At 41.4% G+C, this 15,737-nt stretch overlaps 1 protein-coding gene across 1 annotated transcript; it reads right to left on the reverse strand.

Moving 5' to 3' along the window:
* Window positions 1-854: 854 nt before the first annotated feature.
* On the reverse strand, window positions 855-2,027 carry LOC145414438 (uncharacterized). Its single transcript, XM_080283991.1, has 2 exons — window positions 1,806-2,027; window positions 855-1,562 (listed from the first exon to the last, which is right to left on the reverse strand). Exons 1-2 carry the CDS (start codon window positions 2,025-2,027, stop codon window positions 855-857), a joined length of 930 nt encoding a protein of 309 aa, XP_080140117.1.
* Between the last annotated feature and the right edge of the window lie 13,710 nt (window positions 2,028-15,737).

The raw sequence follows: 15,737 nt of genomic DNA on the forward strand, positions 1-15,737 counted from the left end.
CCCTTACCAGTCTTACATATTTTTCCGGTACTTTTTTCTCTCTCAAACATCTCCACAACTCTTGCCGCGGTATTCTATCATAGACCTTCTCTAGATCTATAAGTACCACATGTAGTTCTTCTCTTTTTCTCTATACTTTTCTGCCATTTGTCTCAGTATGAATATTGAGATCGTTGTTCCTCTTCCCGGCATAAAACCAAACTGACTTCTGGCCACCTCCACCTCCAGCCTCAGTCTCTCATCCAGTATCCTTTCCCAAACCTTCATTGTGGGTGATTGCAGTTTAATTCCACGATAATTCCCACACTCTTGTACATTTCCTTTCTCCTTGAAGATGGGTACCAACACACTCTCCCTCCACTCATCTATCTTCCTGCCCCTCTATCTTGCACGTTAAATTCCACATCAAATCCACTCCCGCTTCTCGCAGGGCCCTCCACGCCTCCACCGGGATCTCATCTGGTCCAGTTGCCTTGTTGTTTTTCCTTCTTTTAAGTGCTCTCACCACTTTCTGCTCTCTCAACACATCTCGTAAGACCTAGGTATGGTATTCCATCATCTGATGATCCGGTGGGTTCTCCTCATTTAGTAGGCCCTCGAAGTACTCCTTCCATCTCTCTTGTACCTTCATCTCATCGATTAGCACCACACCATTTACATCCTTCATCTGCTTCACGTAATTTACATCCTTTGTAGCCTTGTTCCTAATCCTTGCTATCCCGTATATTCTCTTCTCTCCTTCAGGTGTTTCCAGCTCATCATACGTATCACGACAAGCCTCAGCCTTAGCCACTGCCACTGCTTTCCGTGCTAACTTCTTTGCACTTCTATACACCATCTTGTCCTCCCACGATCTACTTTGCTCCCACTGCTTCTTTGTTTCCTTTTTTCCTTTTTAGTGCATTCTTAACGTCTTCTCTCCACCACCATTCTTCTATAATTGTACGTCGCTTTCCCGATGTTTCTCCAAGTACTTCTCTGGCCACTCCTCTCACGGTCTCTGCATTCTCCTTCCACCAGTCTTGAACTCCCTCTATATTTACGTTCACCCTATCTAGTACCTTAGTCTTGAACTCTAGTCTCTTCGCTTCCTCCTTCAGTGCCGTCCACCGAATCCTCTTCTCATACCTCCTCCTTCTTTTTCTTGGTCTTTTTAGCCACACATCCATCACTAACAGCCGGTGTTGTGGTGCTACATGACCACCTGATATAACTTTACAGTCTTTTATCTCCACCAAATTTGACCTTCTGTACATAAGGTAGTCTATCTGGGTAGAATTGCCTCCACTCTTATACGTGATGATATGCTCTTCCCTCTTGCAGAAGAAAGTATTAGCAATTGCCAGGTCAAAGGAAATGGCCAGATCCAGTATCCGTTCACCCTCTGCATTTACATTTCCAAGCCCATGGCCTCCATGTATCCTCTTAATTCCTTCATTATCTGCTCCAACATGTCCATTCAGATCCGCGCCCAGCACCACTCTCTCCTCCACAGCAATTCTCTCCATCTCACTTTCTAGTTTTCTCCAGAACTGTTCCTTTTCTTCATCTGTTGATCCTGTCTGTGGTGCATATGCATTAACCACATTTATTATACATGCCCCATATATTAACCTTACTGTTATCAACCGATTTCCTTCTCTCGTCACTTCAGTCACATATACTTTCATTTCCTGCGACACCACTATTTCAACTCCATTCCTTCCCTCTGCAGTTGAGCTACTATAATAAAGTTTGTATCCATCTCCTAATTCCTTCGCCTTGTTACCCTTCCATCTGGTTTCCTGCACACACAGTATGCTCACCCTCCTCTTCTTCATCAGCTCCACCACCTCTTTTCCTCGACCTTTCAAGGTCCCAACATTCAGTGTTGCCACCCTCAGGGCAACAGGAGCTCGCTTCTTTAGCCGCGCTCGCTGATGGCGGAGTAGCCCTTGCACATTCACAGAGGTCGGGCGATGCCTCTGTGCATCGCTTATAAAGGGGTACGCCCTCACATGATCCATTATTCCTCGGTTGTGGCTCATCATGGTTTTGGCTTATATTTTACTGGCCGACAGCCTTTTTTGACGCCAACCCTCCCCATTTATCAGGGCTTGGGACCGGCATAGAGTTTTGCTGGCTTGCACCCCCTATGGCTGGGTTAAGTCATTTTTTCTACGTATGTTGAGTGCAAACGTGTCTCTCGTATTCTTTGGGTTTCAAGTAGAAACAAAATATTACAAAGTAATCAGTTAAAGTTTTAGTTATTTCCCGAACACTGTCTGGTTTAGTATAAAAGAAGGGGGAGCCGAGCCAGAACAATAAGACCGTCGTTCATTTTCATTGTTGCAGGTTAGTGCCCGAGCTCTCCACCCCCCCCCTCCCCTTTTTCTCCCTCGTGTATTAAATTATCATATACGTTCGTGAGTTAAATTAGTAATATTTTCCCCTGATCCATTTTGTGCTGAATAGTAAGACTGTCGCTCCTCTTCATCGTTGTAGACGAGAGTTATGGAGGGCCGTGGCTCGCATTCCAAGGATTCGAGCGTTCTAGCCGCGGCCTAACCTCTAACACACTAAATCACACACCCCTTTTTAGTTAATGGAATCAGAGTGATATCGGCTGGTCCATTTGTCCATTTGATTACGGTTCATGTGATTACTAATCCTATTAATTATTGTGTCTAGTTTATTTAAGATTCTTCAGTTGTTGTGCATTTAGTCTTAGAGATTATTCTTTTGTAATAATCTTTAGGTTCCTTCCCGACGAGTCTGTCAGAGACCACGGGACTATGTTCATGCGTATCAGTATTCTTGGAATATTAATCTGGTGTGTAAAGATACACATTTCTGGAGTTATACTGGAAATCCTGATTATTGAGTATTAACTTAGTTCGTGAAGCTTCATTTTTCTGGAAAGTGTAACAGTATTCTTTGAATATTTAGTTTGAGAAGATTCATATGGCTGTTGATATATTGATCCTCATTATATTTTGTTTGGTATAATTCACAGTTTGAAGACTAATTTGTACCTCAGTTCTCAATGCTTATTAAATTTTAGGTTAAGTCATATCGAGTTTTGAACTTTTGCTATTCTCCAAGGAGTGGTTCAGACGAGGTTGAGTGGCCCGCAAGTTGTGCTAATATCTAACTGCTCACGCAATCTCCAAAAGATCACACTACCCCATTTTCCATAATTTCTAAATCATGACACTGGTGTCATTTACTGGTGACTAATTCTTAGCATCATACTGGTGGTGTATCTCAAAAATCATCATTAATACACTGGTGGCTAAAGCGGTGGGATAAGATATTGTTGTGGGATAAGATATTGGTGTGGGATAGAATCCCTCAATAACAATTCACTGGAGGCTTACTTGATCTCACGATAGTTCTAGAATTAATGATTTTTAAAGCTCCTGGGGGACCAGCAAAATTATGCTTCACCGAGAATAGAATGAATACCGAGATCAAAGCAGAACTTGTGTATTTTGTGGCTTGGTCTAGTGGAAGGAGGAGTAAGGTGGAAGATGAGTTGTTGGTGGAACTTAGGGGTCATATGTCAAGAAGAATGAGTGTAACTCAGTGGACCATGATAGCCGATCCGTTGGGTTCTTCCCCCTCAAAACAAAACAATCCACAGACATCACGCCATCGTGTAGTGGAAGTGTTGATGGACGGGGGTGTGTACGTGGTAAAGGATGGTGTGTATGTGGTAGGGGATGTGTTCATGGGGAAGAGGATGCAGGGAGCTGCGGGACGGGTGAGGCCCTTTTGCGGAGGAGAAGAGAGGCCCTTGGGACCCCTGGAGGGGGGCCTTTGAGCCTGATCCAGTGGATGAATAGTTGCCGCCCCGTGAGAGATGCCCTCCCCAGAGACGTATTGAGAAGTGTTGAGTATCAAGTTGGTTATGGCAGTATTAAGTTAAGAGATGGATAGGGAAATGTGTGTGGGTCGGACTGTCTGACTATTGACTGTGAGTTCATAGAAGTTTGGGTTATGGGCACAGCCCAGTTCAGTGGAAATATTGGATTGCTTTAATTCGAGGGATAGTGTGCACCTACCTCTCAACTTACAGTCAACATGGTCTCGGGTGAAACAGTGACTTCTGGACCTGACAGGCACTCGTCAGTTACTAGGTGGAGAGCTGGAGGCATAAGATTGAATGGATGAGAGTGTGAATGCGATTAGTTCATATGCTGTATGAATGGGAAGTGCCCCTGGGATGATCCTCCCAGCAAGAGTAGGGTCTGTCCAGGTGAGACGACCAAGTTGTCACCCAGGCAGGAGGTTGGCTGGAGTACATCTCTTCACTGAATTTCGATTGTTTATCGTGACAGAGAATCGACCCCCCTGGGGTACGTGCTTTTACTTGTGGACCAACAGGTGCCACTTATTGGTGTCGTGTTCACATTCAAAGTTGGTAAGTCTGTCCCGTCCGCACACACGTCCCAAGGAAATGTAGATGAATTATTTGAATATTGACTTCCGATGTTAAAAAAAAATTTCCGGAGGAAGGACCGGTGTAGTGCCATAATTTTGATTAAGTATTAGTGTGGGTTGGTATAAGCTGATATTTTAAGTGTAACCTTAAGCTTAAGTATTATTAGTATAGCTCATGATTTAAACATTAAGTTCTATATTAAGTCTAGTCTTAGTTGATATTCATAATCTGAAACATGATTCTGCTGTTGATAATGCTAAGTCGAGTTCTGATGTGAATATGACTAATGTTTATACATAATGAACCAGCCGTTTCAAACAAAGACGTATAACCGTGGAAATTTTAGCAGAGATCAAAAATCGCCAGTGTCTTTCTTTTTGAGGAGTAGACTGTAGCACCAGTTGAGCAGGGCAATACTCCCAAGGTGGATGGAAAGCTGATGACAGGGAGAGCTGGAGCTCCCGTTTCATCAGCCCTCGGGACTACGTCCCGACCATCCCCTTTGCTGAACTTTTTCAGTGTCTCAGTAACACAAAGAGTAGGCCAGCATGCTCTCCAATACAAGTTTCTCTAACTATCAACACCAAACTACATGCACAGCACACACTACACTTCCTTTTCAAAATCTAAAACAAAATCATGGCAGCTCAACACCTGGCCTCGGAGTCCCTCGGGAGGGGGGGGGGGCCACAAATGCCCCCACCTTCCTCCCCTCTCCCTGTGACAACTCGAGCTGCCTGGAACCACTGTCTGACTCTTCTTCTTCATTTCTGCAACATTCGCGGCCTTTCCTCTAACTTTCGCTCTGTTGAGCACCACCTCTCCTTCTCTAAACCTCACCTTTTTCTAACCGAGACTCAGCTGTCTGAGGCAACTGACAGCTGACTCTTTTCTGTATCCTCCTACTTTCTCTATACTCATTTCAAAGCCAAAGGTGGCTGTTGTGTATATATACGCAACGACTTATCTTGCTCTCATGTTCCTGAACTCGATTCTTCTGAATTCTCTACATTCTCGCTTTGGCTTTCCTGTCATGTTCTAATTAAATATATCTGCACTGTTTACTTAGCTCCTAATTCTACTGACTATCAAAATTTCTTTGACTGTCTTACTTCTACGATGGAACACACTCTATCCATTTCTCCTTTCTCTGAAATCTCCATTCTAGGAAAATTCAGTGTTCACCACCACCTTTGGTTCTCCTCTCCTTTCACTGATCCACCTGGTGAACAAGCCTATACCTTTTCTATCCTTAATGACCTAGAGCAGCTTGTACAGCACCCTACCCGTATCCCTGACCACCTTGGACAGAGCTCCAACATACTTGACCTCTTCCTTACAACTAATCCTTCTGCTTATACTGTTAATATTTTCTCTCCTTTGGGCTCCTCTGATCACAACCTTATCACTTTGACTTGTCCTATTGCTCTGGTATGGCCTGTGGACCCTCCAAAGAAACGTCGTCTGTGGCACTTTGGAGCTGCGGATTGGGAGGCCCTCAGGCAGTACTTCTTTGATATTCCCTAGAATGATTATTGCTTCCATGGCCGGGAGACATCTGAGTATGCCTTGCACATTACAGAGGTTATGGTCTCGGGGGTGGAAGTATACATTCCTTTCTCATATCCTCTAACTAATGCAAGAAAGCCTTGGTTTAATCATGCTTGTTCTAATGCAGTCCACGACAAGGAGAGGGTCTATACAAAGTACTGGTGCTTGAATCACATCTTTTAGACTTTTCTTCCCGGAATCGTGCTAAGTCTGTTCTTCGCTCTGCAATAAATAATTTCATCCGTACTAAATGATCTTAACTCTCCAACTCGAATTCTTTTCGCTTCTTCTGGCACCTTGCCAAAAACCTTTCTAACAACTTTACCTCATCATCCTTCCCTCCTCTTTTCTACTCTGACGGCTTTGTAACTATTTTTTCTACTGATAAAGCAGATCTCTTCGCTCAGACTTTCTCCTTCAGTTCCACCTTAGACTATTCCGGTGCTGTTTCTCCATCACTTCCCCCCTCTGACTTCCTCATGGCTAACATTAAAAAATCTTCAGTTGATTTATTTACTGCCATCACAGGCCTCAATACTAATAAGGCATATGGGCTTGATGGAGTCCCTCCTGTTGTTCTCAAGAACTGTGCTTCTGTGCTTACACCCTGCCTAGGCAAACTCTTTCACCTTTGTCTATCAACTTGTACCTTTCCCTCTTGCTGGAAGTTTGCTCTCCTTCAGCCAGTCCCAAAGAAGGGTTACCATTCCCAACCCTCTAACCATCGTCCATTTGCTTTAACATCCTGTATCTCAAAAGTTTTCGAGTCAATTCTTAATAGATAAATTTTCAAGCATCTTTACTATCACAACCTTCTTTCTGATCGTCAGTATGGGTTCCGTCAGGGTCGCTCCACTGGCGATCTTCTCACCAACCTTTCAGACTCCTGGTCATCCTCCTTTCGGGACTTTGGCGAAAGCTTTGCCATTGCACTTGACATCTCAAAGCTTGCGATCGAGTCTGGCATAAATCTTTAGTTTTCAAACTGCCCTCTTACGGTTTCTATCCTTCAATCTGTGCCTTCATCTCTAGCTTCCTTTCTGGTTGTTCTATAGCCGCTGTTTTGTAGCCGGCCATCATTCTTCTCCTCGACCTATCAACAGTGGTGTTCCTCAGGGCTTTGTCCTATCACCAACTATCTTATTTTTTTTCATCAATGACCTTCTAAGCTGTACATTTAACCCTATCCACTAATTCCCTGGTGACTCCACCCTTCGCCTTTTCATTCGGTTCCCTTAACGTCCATCTCAGCAGTTACTTCAACAAACAAGGGATGAGGCTATGGCACACCTAATGTCTGACTTGGCTCGTATCTCTGACTGGGGTAAAAATAATTTGCTTGTTTTTATTGCATCAAAGACTCAGTTTATACACCTATCAACCCGACAAAATTTTCCACAGGTATACCCACTAACGTTTAATAATATTCAGCTTAATCCTGCATCATCCTTGAACACGCTTGAGATTTCATTTACTCAGGATTTGTCTTGGAAAGATCATATTGCATCTCTTGTAAAATCTGCTTCCAAGAGATTACGTGTGCTAAGCCGACTCCGTTCCTTCTTCACCCCTGCACAATTATTGACTCTTATACAGGAGTTTTATCCTCCCATGTGTGGAGTACAACTCTCATGTGTGGGGAGGCTCCCAACATACAGCTCTTTCAATAGGGTGGATTAAAAGGCTTTTCGTTTCATTAACTTTCCTCCTCTTACTGACTCTCTCCAACCTCTGTCTCTTCGCCGCACTATTGCATCTTTATCTCGTTTCTATCGCTACTTCAAAGATCACTGCTTCTCTGAACACTCTGCATGCATTCCTCCACCTCTACGACGGGCGCGTAGCACCCGTCTAGCAGCAAACTCTCATCCCTTTTCTGTCCAGCTCTCTAATGCAAGAGTTAACCGTTACTCCCAGTCCTTCATTTATGCAACAGGTCAACTCTGGAACTGTCTCCCTCTGTCTGTATTTCCTTCTTCCTACGATCTCCTGTCTTTCAAACGCAGTGTGTCCAGGCATCTCGAAATGATCGGACCTTGAACTTGGCTCTCTATTATATTTTGTTTTTCTCTTGGATGGAACAATAATTGCAGGCCTGGGGCCTTTCGTTCCTTCTTCCTCGCTTATATATATATATATATATATATATATATATATATATATATATATATATATATATATATATATATATATATATATATATATTGTTACGGAACAGAGAAAGATAATGTACACATTAAGTGAGAACACTAAAAATCACTACTGTCCCGTAAAGTTCCAGGTTCAAAACAAAAGAGTTAGGTAAAATTACAAGTTAAAGTTTAATGCTCAAACTGACAACAAAACATTCAGGACTCATAAGGATAATGTAATGGCAAAACACAGGTTAAATAATTATATGGTTAACTGCAATAGCCTCTATTAACACGAAATTAGCAAGAGTAAATTTATCTAAGTCAGCCCTGATAAAATGAAAATACACTGGGTAATGCTCAGTTAATGCAAGATAAATTATTACAGATACAAAACATTATTATTAATGACTGACAAAAACACATGAATCACAAAAACCTCACTAGGCCTAAGAATTAACACCCCACGCTACAAAGCACAAGAAAAAATGCAATAACACTTATACTCAAATTACACAGCTGCTAGATAGCTGGAGACTTCCTGAGCACTCACAATAATAACAACTGTACAGGGGAGGACAGAGATGTGAGCAAAATGAGGAGTAGATCTATGTGGCAATTAATGTAGAGACTGAGCTCATTATATAGGGGCCGGCAGAGCTTGATACAACTTGTAAGAAGGACGCGCAAATGAAGCCAGAGGGGACAAAAAGTTGACAATCCTGCTCTGAACAACAGAAAGAACGACTTACTCTACTATAAGGATAGAAGGGGGTAGTGAGATAGAACACGCTTGTGATCAAACATGCAGCACACTGTACGTTAGACTTACACAAAGGATGATGAAATCATAGGCTATGTAACACCTCCCCACAAAGAAAAAGAAATTTACAAAGGAAATTTCTTATTACTCTAAAACAATCTGTCTAAAGACTAGATAAGCAATCTGCAATAACATTTTCTTTCCCCTTGACATGTTGTATGTCTAATGAATACTCCTGAAGAAGTAGACTCCATCTTGTCAATCTCTGATTTTTATCTTTAAACTTACTAAGGAATTTCAGTGGGTTATGACCGGTATAAATGACTATGGGGTCAAAACCAGAACACAAATAAAATGAAAAATGCTGTAAACCCAAAATCAAGGCCAAAAGCTCTTTCTCAATAGTTGAGTAGTTCTTTTGAGGTGGAGTGAACTTCTTACTGTAATACGATACAGGGTGTTCAATACCCTGATCATCCTTTTCCAGCAAAACAGCCCCAGCTCCTGTATCACTTGCATCAACAGCCATCTTAAAAGGCTTAGCAAAATTTGGAGTAGCGAGCACTGGCTGACTTAATAGGATAGCTTTAAGTTTGCTGAAAGAGGATTCACAGTTATCGGTCCAGACAAATTTAAATCCCTTTTTCAGTAGGTCTGTAAGTGGTGATACAAGAATTGAAAAGTTAAGAACAAATCTCCGGTAATAACCTACCAATCCCAAAAATCTTTGTAGCTCTTTCCTACTTTTAGGTCTGGGAAGATCACTTATAACCTGAACCTTAGCTCCTGGTGGTGCAACATGTCCATCACCAATTACATACCCAAGGTAATGAACTTTAGCTTGACCAAACTCACACTTTGATAAATTAGCTACAAGATTAGCCTGAACCAAACGCTCAAGAAATTTACTGACATGGCATAGGTGATCTTTCCAGTTGTCACTGAAGATTAATACATCATCAATATAAACAACACACCCTGCCAAACCCTCTGTTACAACATTCATGGGCTTCTGAAATGTGGCTGGTGCATTCTTCATACCATATGGCATTACAGAACATGCAAAAGTCTTTCCTAGTGTTACAAAACATGAGATCTCCCTAGCACGTTCAGTCATAGGTACTTGCCAGTATCCCTTTAACAAATCAAACTTACTTATGTACCTAGCCTTTCCGATCTTGTCTATGCAATCTTCCACATGGGGGAGAGGGTAAGTGTCTGTTTTGGTTATCTGATTAACACGTCTGTAGTCGATGCAAAGCTGCTGTGACCCACCTGGCTTAGGGACTAGAGTGACAGGAGAACTCCACTCGCTCTGACAGGGCTCAATCATCTTGTGGTCCAACAGGTAGCCAAGCTCCTTCTGGATGAGAGGAACTTTCACTGGGTTCACACGGTAAGGAGGCAGTTTAATTGGCTTTGCGTCTCCAACATCGACATCATGCATCAACACAGTGGTTCTTCCTGGAGTGGCACGGAACACTTGTGGGTACTCCTGCAGTAATGCCGAAAACTCCTGCCTTTCCTCAGGAGCTAGATGAGAAAGCTTAGTCTGGAGATCATTCATGATATCAGGATTCTTCCCCAAACTATCACTCAGGCTCATGCTGCATGGGAGAACTTCACTTGCAGACTCGGGTGGAACAGCTACAGTGCAGACTGGATTATTTTCGTCCTGCCTGTGATATAACTTTAGCATGTTGATGTGACAAAGTTGCTTGTTCTTTCTACGATCTGGTGTGGCGATGACATAGTTGACATCACTGAGTTTCTTCTCCACGAAATAAGGACCACTAAACTTGGCTTGAAGAGGTTGCCCATGCACTGGTAGCAGAATCAAAACCTGATCTCCTGGCTGAAAGTGGCGTAACCTGGACTTCTTATCATACCAAGTCTTCATCTTCTCCTGAGCAGCTCCTAAATTCTCTCTCGCCAGCTGTAAAGCAGTGGACAGCCATTCTTTGAACTTCATCACATACTCCAGCAGGTTGACGTCATCTTCTTTCGACAGCCAGCATTCCTTGAGTAACTTAAGGGGTCCTCTTACTTCATGGCCAAACAGTAGTTCAAAAGGTGAGAAGCCCAGTGATTCATTTGGAGATTCTCTTGCGGCAAACACAACGAATGGAAGACCTTTATCCCAGTCTTTCTGATGTTCCAAACAGTATTTCTTGAGCATCGATTTGAGTGTTTGATGATATCTCTCCAACGCTCCTTGGGTCTGGGGATGGTAAGCTGAAGACTTGATCTGGGTGATCCCCAACTCTTTCAGAGACCACTTGAAAACATTTGACATGAAATTACTTCCCCGGTCTGACTGTACCTCCTTAGGCAGACCAAACTTTGTGAAGAACCCTAGAATTTCCTTAACCACGTTCTTTGCTGAGATATTTCTAAGTGGAATGGCTTCAGGATAACGAGTAGCCATATCAATCAGGGTCAACACATAAGAAAATCCTGAAGAAGTCTTAGGAAGAGGGGCCACAATATCCACCAACACACGGGTGAAAGGCGCCTCAAAAGGAGGAATGGGAACTAGAAATGCAACCTTTTCGGTCTGATTACACTTCCCCACAACTTGACAGGAGTGACAAGACTTACAATACCAGGAAACATCCCTGAAGATACCTGGCCAGTAGAAGTGTTTCAAAATGCGTGCCACAGTCTTCCTCACTCCAAGGTGTCTTGCCAAACTGGAATCATGAGCCACTTTAATGATATCCTGCCTACAAACACGAGGGATGACAACTTGATGTACAACCTCCCATTCACAGTCGGCTGATGCTGTTGGGGGTCTCCACTTCCTCATAAGTACTCCTGACTTTATATAATAACAAGTAGAAGCACCAGTTGACTCTTCCTCACTGCAAGCAGAGTTAGCTAGACCTTTCAACTCAGGGTCAGCAACCTGCAACTCAACCAACTCTTGACGAGACAAATTATCAACACTACGGGGTACTGCCTCATCTGGTGAGTGGTCCAAATTAGCAAGAAAAGTGTCAGCTAGGATAACATCATCATCATCATTATCCTCTAAGTCACCAGTAACTTTAGACTTAGCCCTAGTGACAGCACATGCAGGGAACACATCAGGGACATCACAATCCTGGGCCGCAGCCACTGGCTCACTAGACAACTGAGGAGCTGGACACACTTGACTTCCACCAATATCATTTCCAAGTAAGAAAGTTACACCTGACACTGGGAGAAGTAATTATTCCCTACACCTTGTAGGATTACAGTTTCATCAGAGGAATTAACATTAGAGCCTAGAACACTGGTCAGCATAAGGGATTGGCAAGCACCTGTATCACGATATATTTTAACTGATTTCCTGTCATTACTGTCCAGAGGACTGACATAACCATCAGACAGGAAATTAGCACATGAACTCTTGAGAGTGTCACCCACGTTACTGCTCAAAAGAGGAGCTTCATCATGAGGATTTAATTTACCCCTCAAAGCAGGTTCAGTTAACTCAGTTAAAGAATTCTGGGAACTCTCAAGGGTGGACACTAGACCAATTGACTGAATATTTAAAGACTCCTTTTTGTTCACATCACGCTGTCTCCTGAAACATTTCTCCGTAGTATGACCAAGCTTACTACAATAAGTACATTTACTTTTCTGAAATCTAGAGGTGAAGCTGGTATTTACTTACTGAGAAACATCATCTTTATTCTCTTTCCTGTTACCTGTACTCTGAGTAGAGGCAACGTACTTACTCTCAGCTTTCCCTTTTTCTTTAGAATATCTCTTGTGAGTGAGAACATATTCATCAGCTAAAACTGCAGCATCAGACAAATTATCTATTCTTCTCTCATCCAGATATAGGCTTACATCTTTACTAATACACCTTTTGAAATCCTCCAGCAAAATCATCTACTTAAATTTGTCAAAATCAGAATCCACATTCTTAGAATTTAACCACTGCTCTAACAGATCTTCTTTGATTTTTGCATACTCAACATGGGATTGCTTAGCTTGCTTATAAGTTGTCCTAAATTTTACTCTATAGGCTTCAGGAGCAAGCTCATAGGCCTTAAGAATCAAGCTCTTAACTACATCATAATTATCAGATTGATCCTGAGGCAAAGATGCATAAGTTACTTGAGCTTTACCGGTGAGAACAGTTTGAAGGAGTACTGGCCAATACTTTTTTGGCCAATTAAAACCTGTAGCTACCCTCTCAAACAACTGAAAATACTTTGTTAAATCAGATTCATTAAAAGGAGGGACAAGTTTAACATTTTTAGCCACATCAAAATCATCAGAGCTGGATGATCCAGTTCCACCTTGTTTCATGCGATACTCATGGTCTGCCTGAATCCTAGCAATTTCAATTTGTGCCTCCTGAATACGAGCCTGAGACTCAGCCTCCTTAGCACGTGCCTGAAACTCAGCCTCCTTAGCATTTGCCTGAAATTCAGCCTCCTTAACACGAGCCTCCTGCAGGGCTAGCTGTAACTTAGCTAATTCAATCTGCGTTTGCTCATTTGGAGGAGTTACATTAAACAAGCTTTCATTAATCATGTCAACAATTTGATCTTTAGAATGATGAGAGCGAACAGCAATTCCCAATTGTTGAGCAACAAGCTTAAGTTCATTCTTTGTTCTGTTATATACGTCACACACTGTTTGCACATTTGACAAAAAATCTTTGGCTTCATCAAGCGTAGTAATAGTAGACATCATGAATAAATCACAGTCACAAAATATCAAGCAATATCCTTATGATAATATCCTGAATATCCTGATAAGAGGTCGCCAAATTTATGTTACGGAACAAAGAAAGATAATGTACACATTAAGTGAGAATACTAAAAATCACTACTGTCCCGTAAAGTTCCAGGTTCAAAACAAAAGAGTTAGGTAAAATTACAAGTTAATGTTTAATGCTCAAACTAACAACAAAACATTCAGGACTCATAAGGATAATGTAATGGCAAAAAACAGGTTAAAAATTATATGGTTAACTGCAATAGCCTCTATTAACACGAAATTAGCAAGAGTAAATTTATCTAAGTCAGCCCTGATAAAATGAAAATACTCTGGGTAATGCTCAGTTAATACAAGATAAATTATTACAGATACAAAATATTATTATTAATGACTGACAAAAACACATGAATCACAAAAACCTCACTAGGTCTAAGAATTAACACCCCACGCTACACAGCACAAGAAAAAATGCAATAACACTTATACTCAAATTACACAGCTGCTAGATGGCTGGAGACTTCCTGAGCACTCACAATAATAACAACTGTACAGGGGAGGACAGAGATGTGAGCAAAATGAGGAGTAGATCTAAGTGGCAATTAATGTAGAGACTGAGCTCATTATATAGGGGCCGGCAGAGCTTGATACAACTTGTAAGAAGGACACGCAAATGAAGCCAGAGGGGACAAAAAGTTGACAATCCTGCTCTGAACAACAGAAAGAACGACTTACTCTACTATAAGGGTAGAAGGGGGTAGTGAGGTAGAACACGCTCGTGATCAAACATGCAGCACACTGTACGTTAGACTTACACAAAGGATGATGAAATCATAGGCTATGTAACAATATATATATATATATATATATATATATATATATATATATATATATATATAGATAGATAGATAGATCTATATATCTATCTATCTATATATATATATATATATATATATATATATATATATATATATATATATATATATTATCTAGAGAGTTACCTGCCGAAGTTAATAGATTTCCCCTTTTGTACTATGCAGTGGTGATTTAGAGTTGGCTGAGGTGGGCATGTTGAAGATTGTCATTTGTGAAGCGCGAAGTTCATGTTATTGAGTCGGGGTTGAAGTCACGTAGGCATATGTAACCGACATGGATGATAAAACTGTTCGAATTCATGATGATTAAATTTCCTGTACGCTTATTACAACAATTTTAAACATCGTAAGTCATTTTTTCAACATATGTTCAGTGCAAACGTGTCTCTTGTATTCTTTGGGTTTCTAGTAGAAACAAAATATTGCAAACTAATCAGTTAAAGTTTTAGCTATTTCCCGAACACTGTCTGGTTTAGTATAAAAGAAGGGGGAGCCGAGCCAGAACAATAAGACCGTCGCTCATTTTCATCATTGCAGGTTAGTGCCCGAGCTCCCCCCCCCCCTTTTTCTCCCTCGTGTATTAAATTATCATATACGTTCGTGAGTTAAATTACTAATATTTTCCCTTGATCCTTCTTGTGCTGAATAATGAGACTGTCGCTCCTCTTCATCGTTGTAGACGAGAGTTATGGAGGGCCGTGGTTCGCATTCCAAGGATTCGAGCGTTCTAGCCGCGGCCTAACCTCTAATACACTTAATCCCCCCCCTCCTCCCTTTTAGTTAATGGAATCAAAGCGATATCAGCTGGTTCATTTGTCCATTTGATTACGGTCCCTGTGATTATTGATCCAATTGCTTATTGTGTCTAGTTTATAAAGGATTCTTCAGTTGTTGTGAATTTAGTCTTAGAGAATATTCTTTTGTAATAGTCTTTAGGTTCCTTCCCGACGAGTCTGTCAGAGACCACGGGACTATGTTCATGCGTATCAGTATTCTTGGAATATTAATCTGGTGTGTAAAGATACGCATTTCTGGAGTTATAATGTAAATCCTGATTATTGAGTATTAACTTAGTTCGTGAAGCTTCATATTTCTGAAAAGTGTAATAGTATTCTTTGAATATTTAGTTGGAGAAGATTCATATAGCTGTTGATATATTGATCCTCATTATATTTTGTTTGGTATAATTCACAGTTTGAAGACTAGTTTGTACCTCAGTTCTCAATGCTTATTAAATTTTAGGTTAAGTCATATCGAGTTTTGAACTTTTG

The sequence above is a fragment of the Coenobita brevimanus genome, chromosome 99, assembly GCF_032717465.1.
Source record: "Coenobita brevimanus isolate Jiangsu-jjx chromosome 99, ASM3271746v2, whole genome shotgun sequence".
Lineage (NCBI taxonomy): Eukaryota > Metazoa > Arthropoda > Malacostraca > Decapoda > Coenobitidae > Coenobita > Coenobita brevimanus.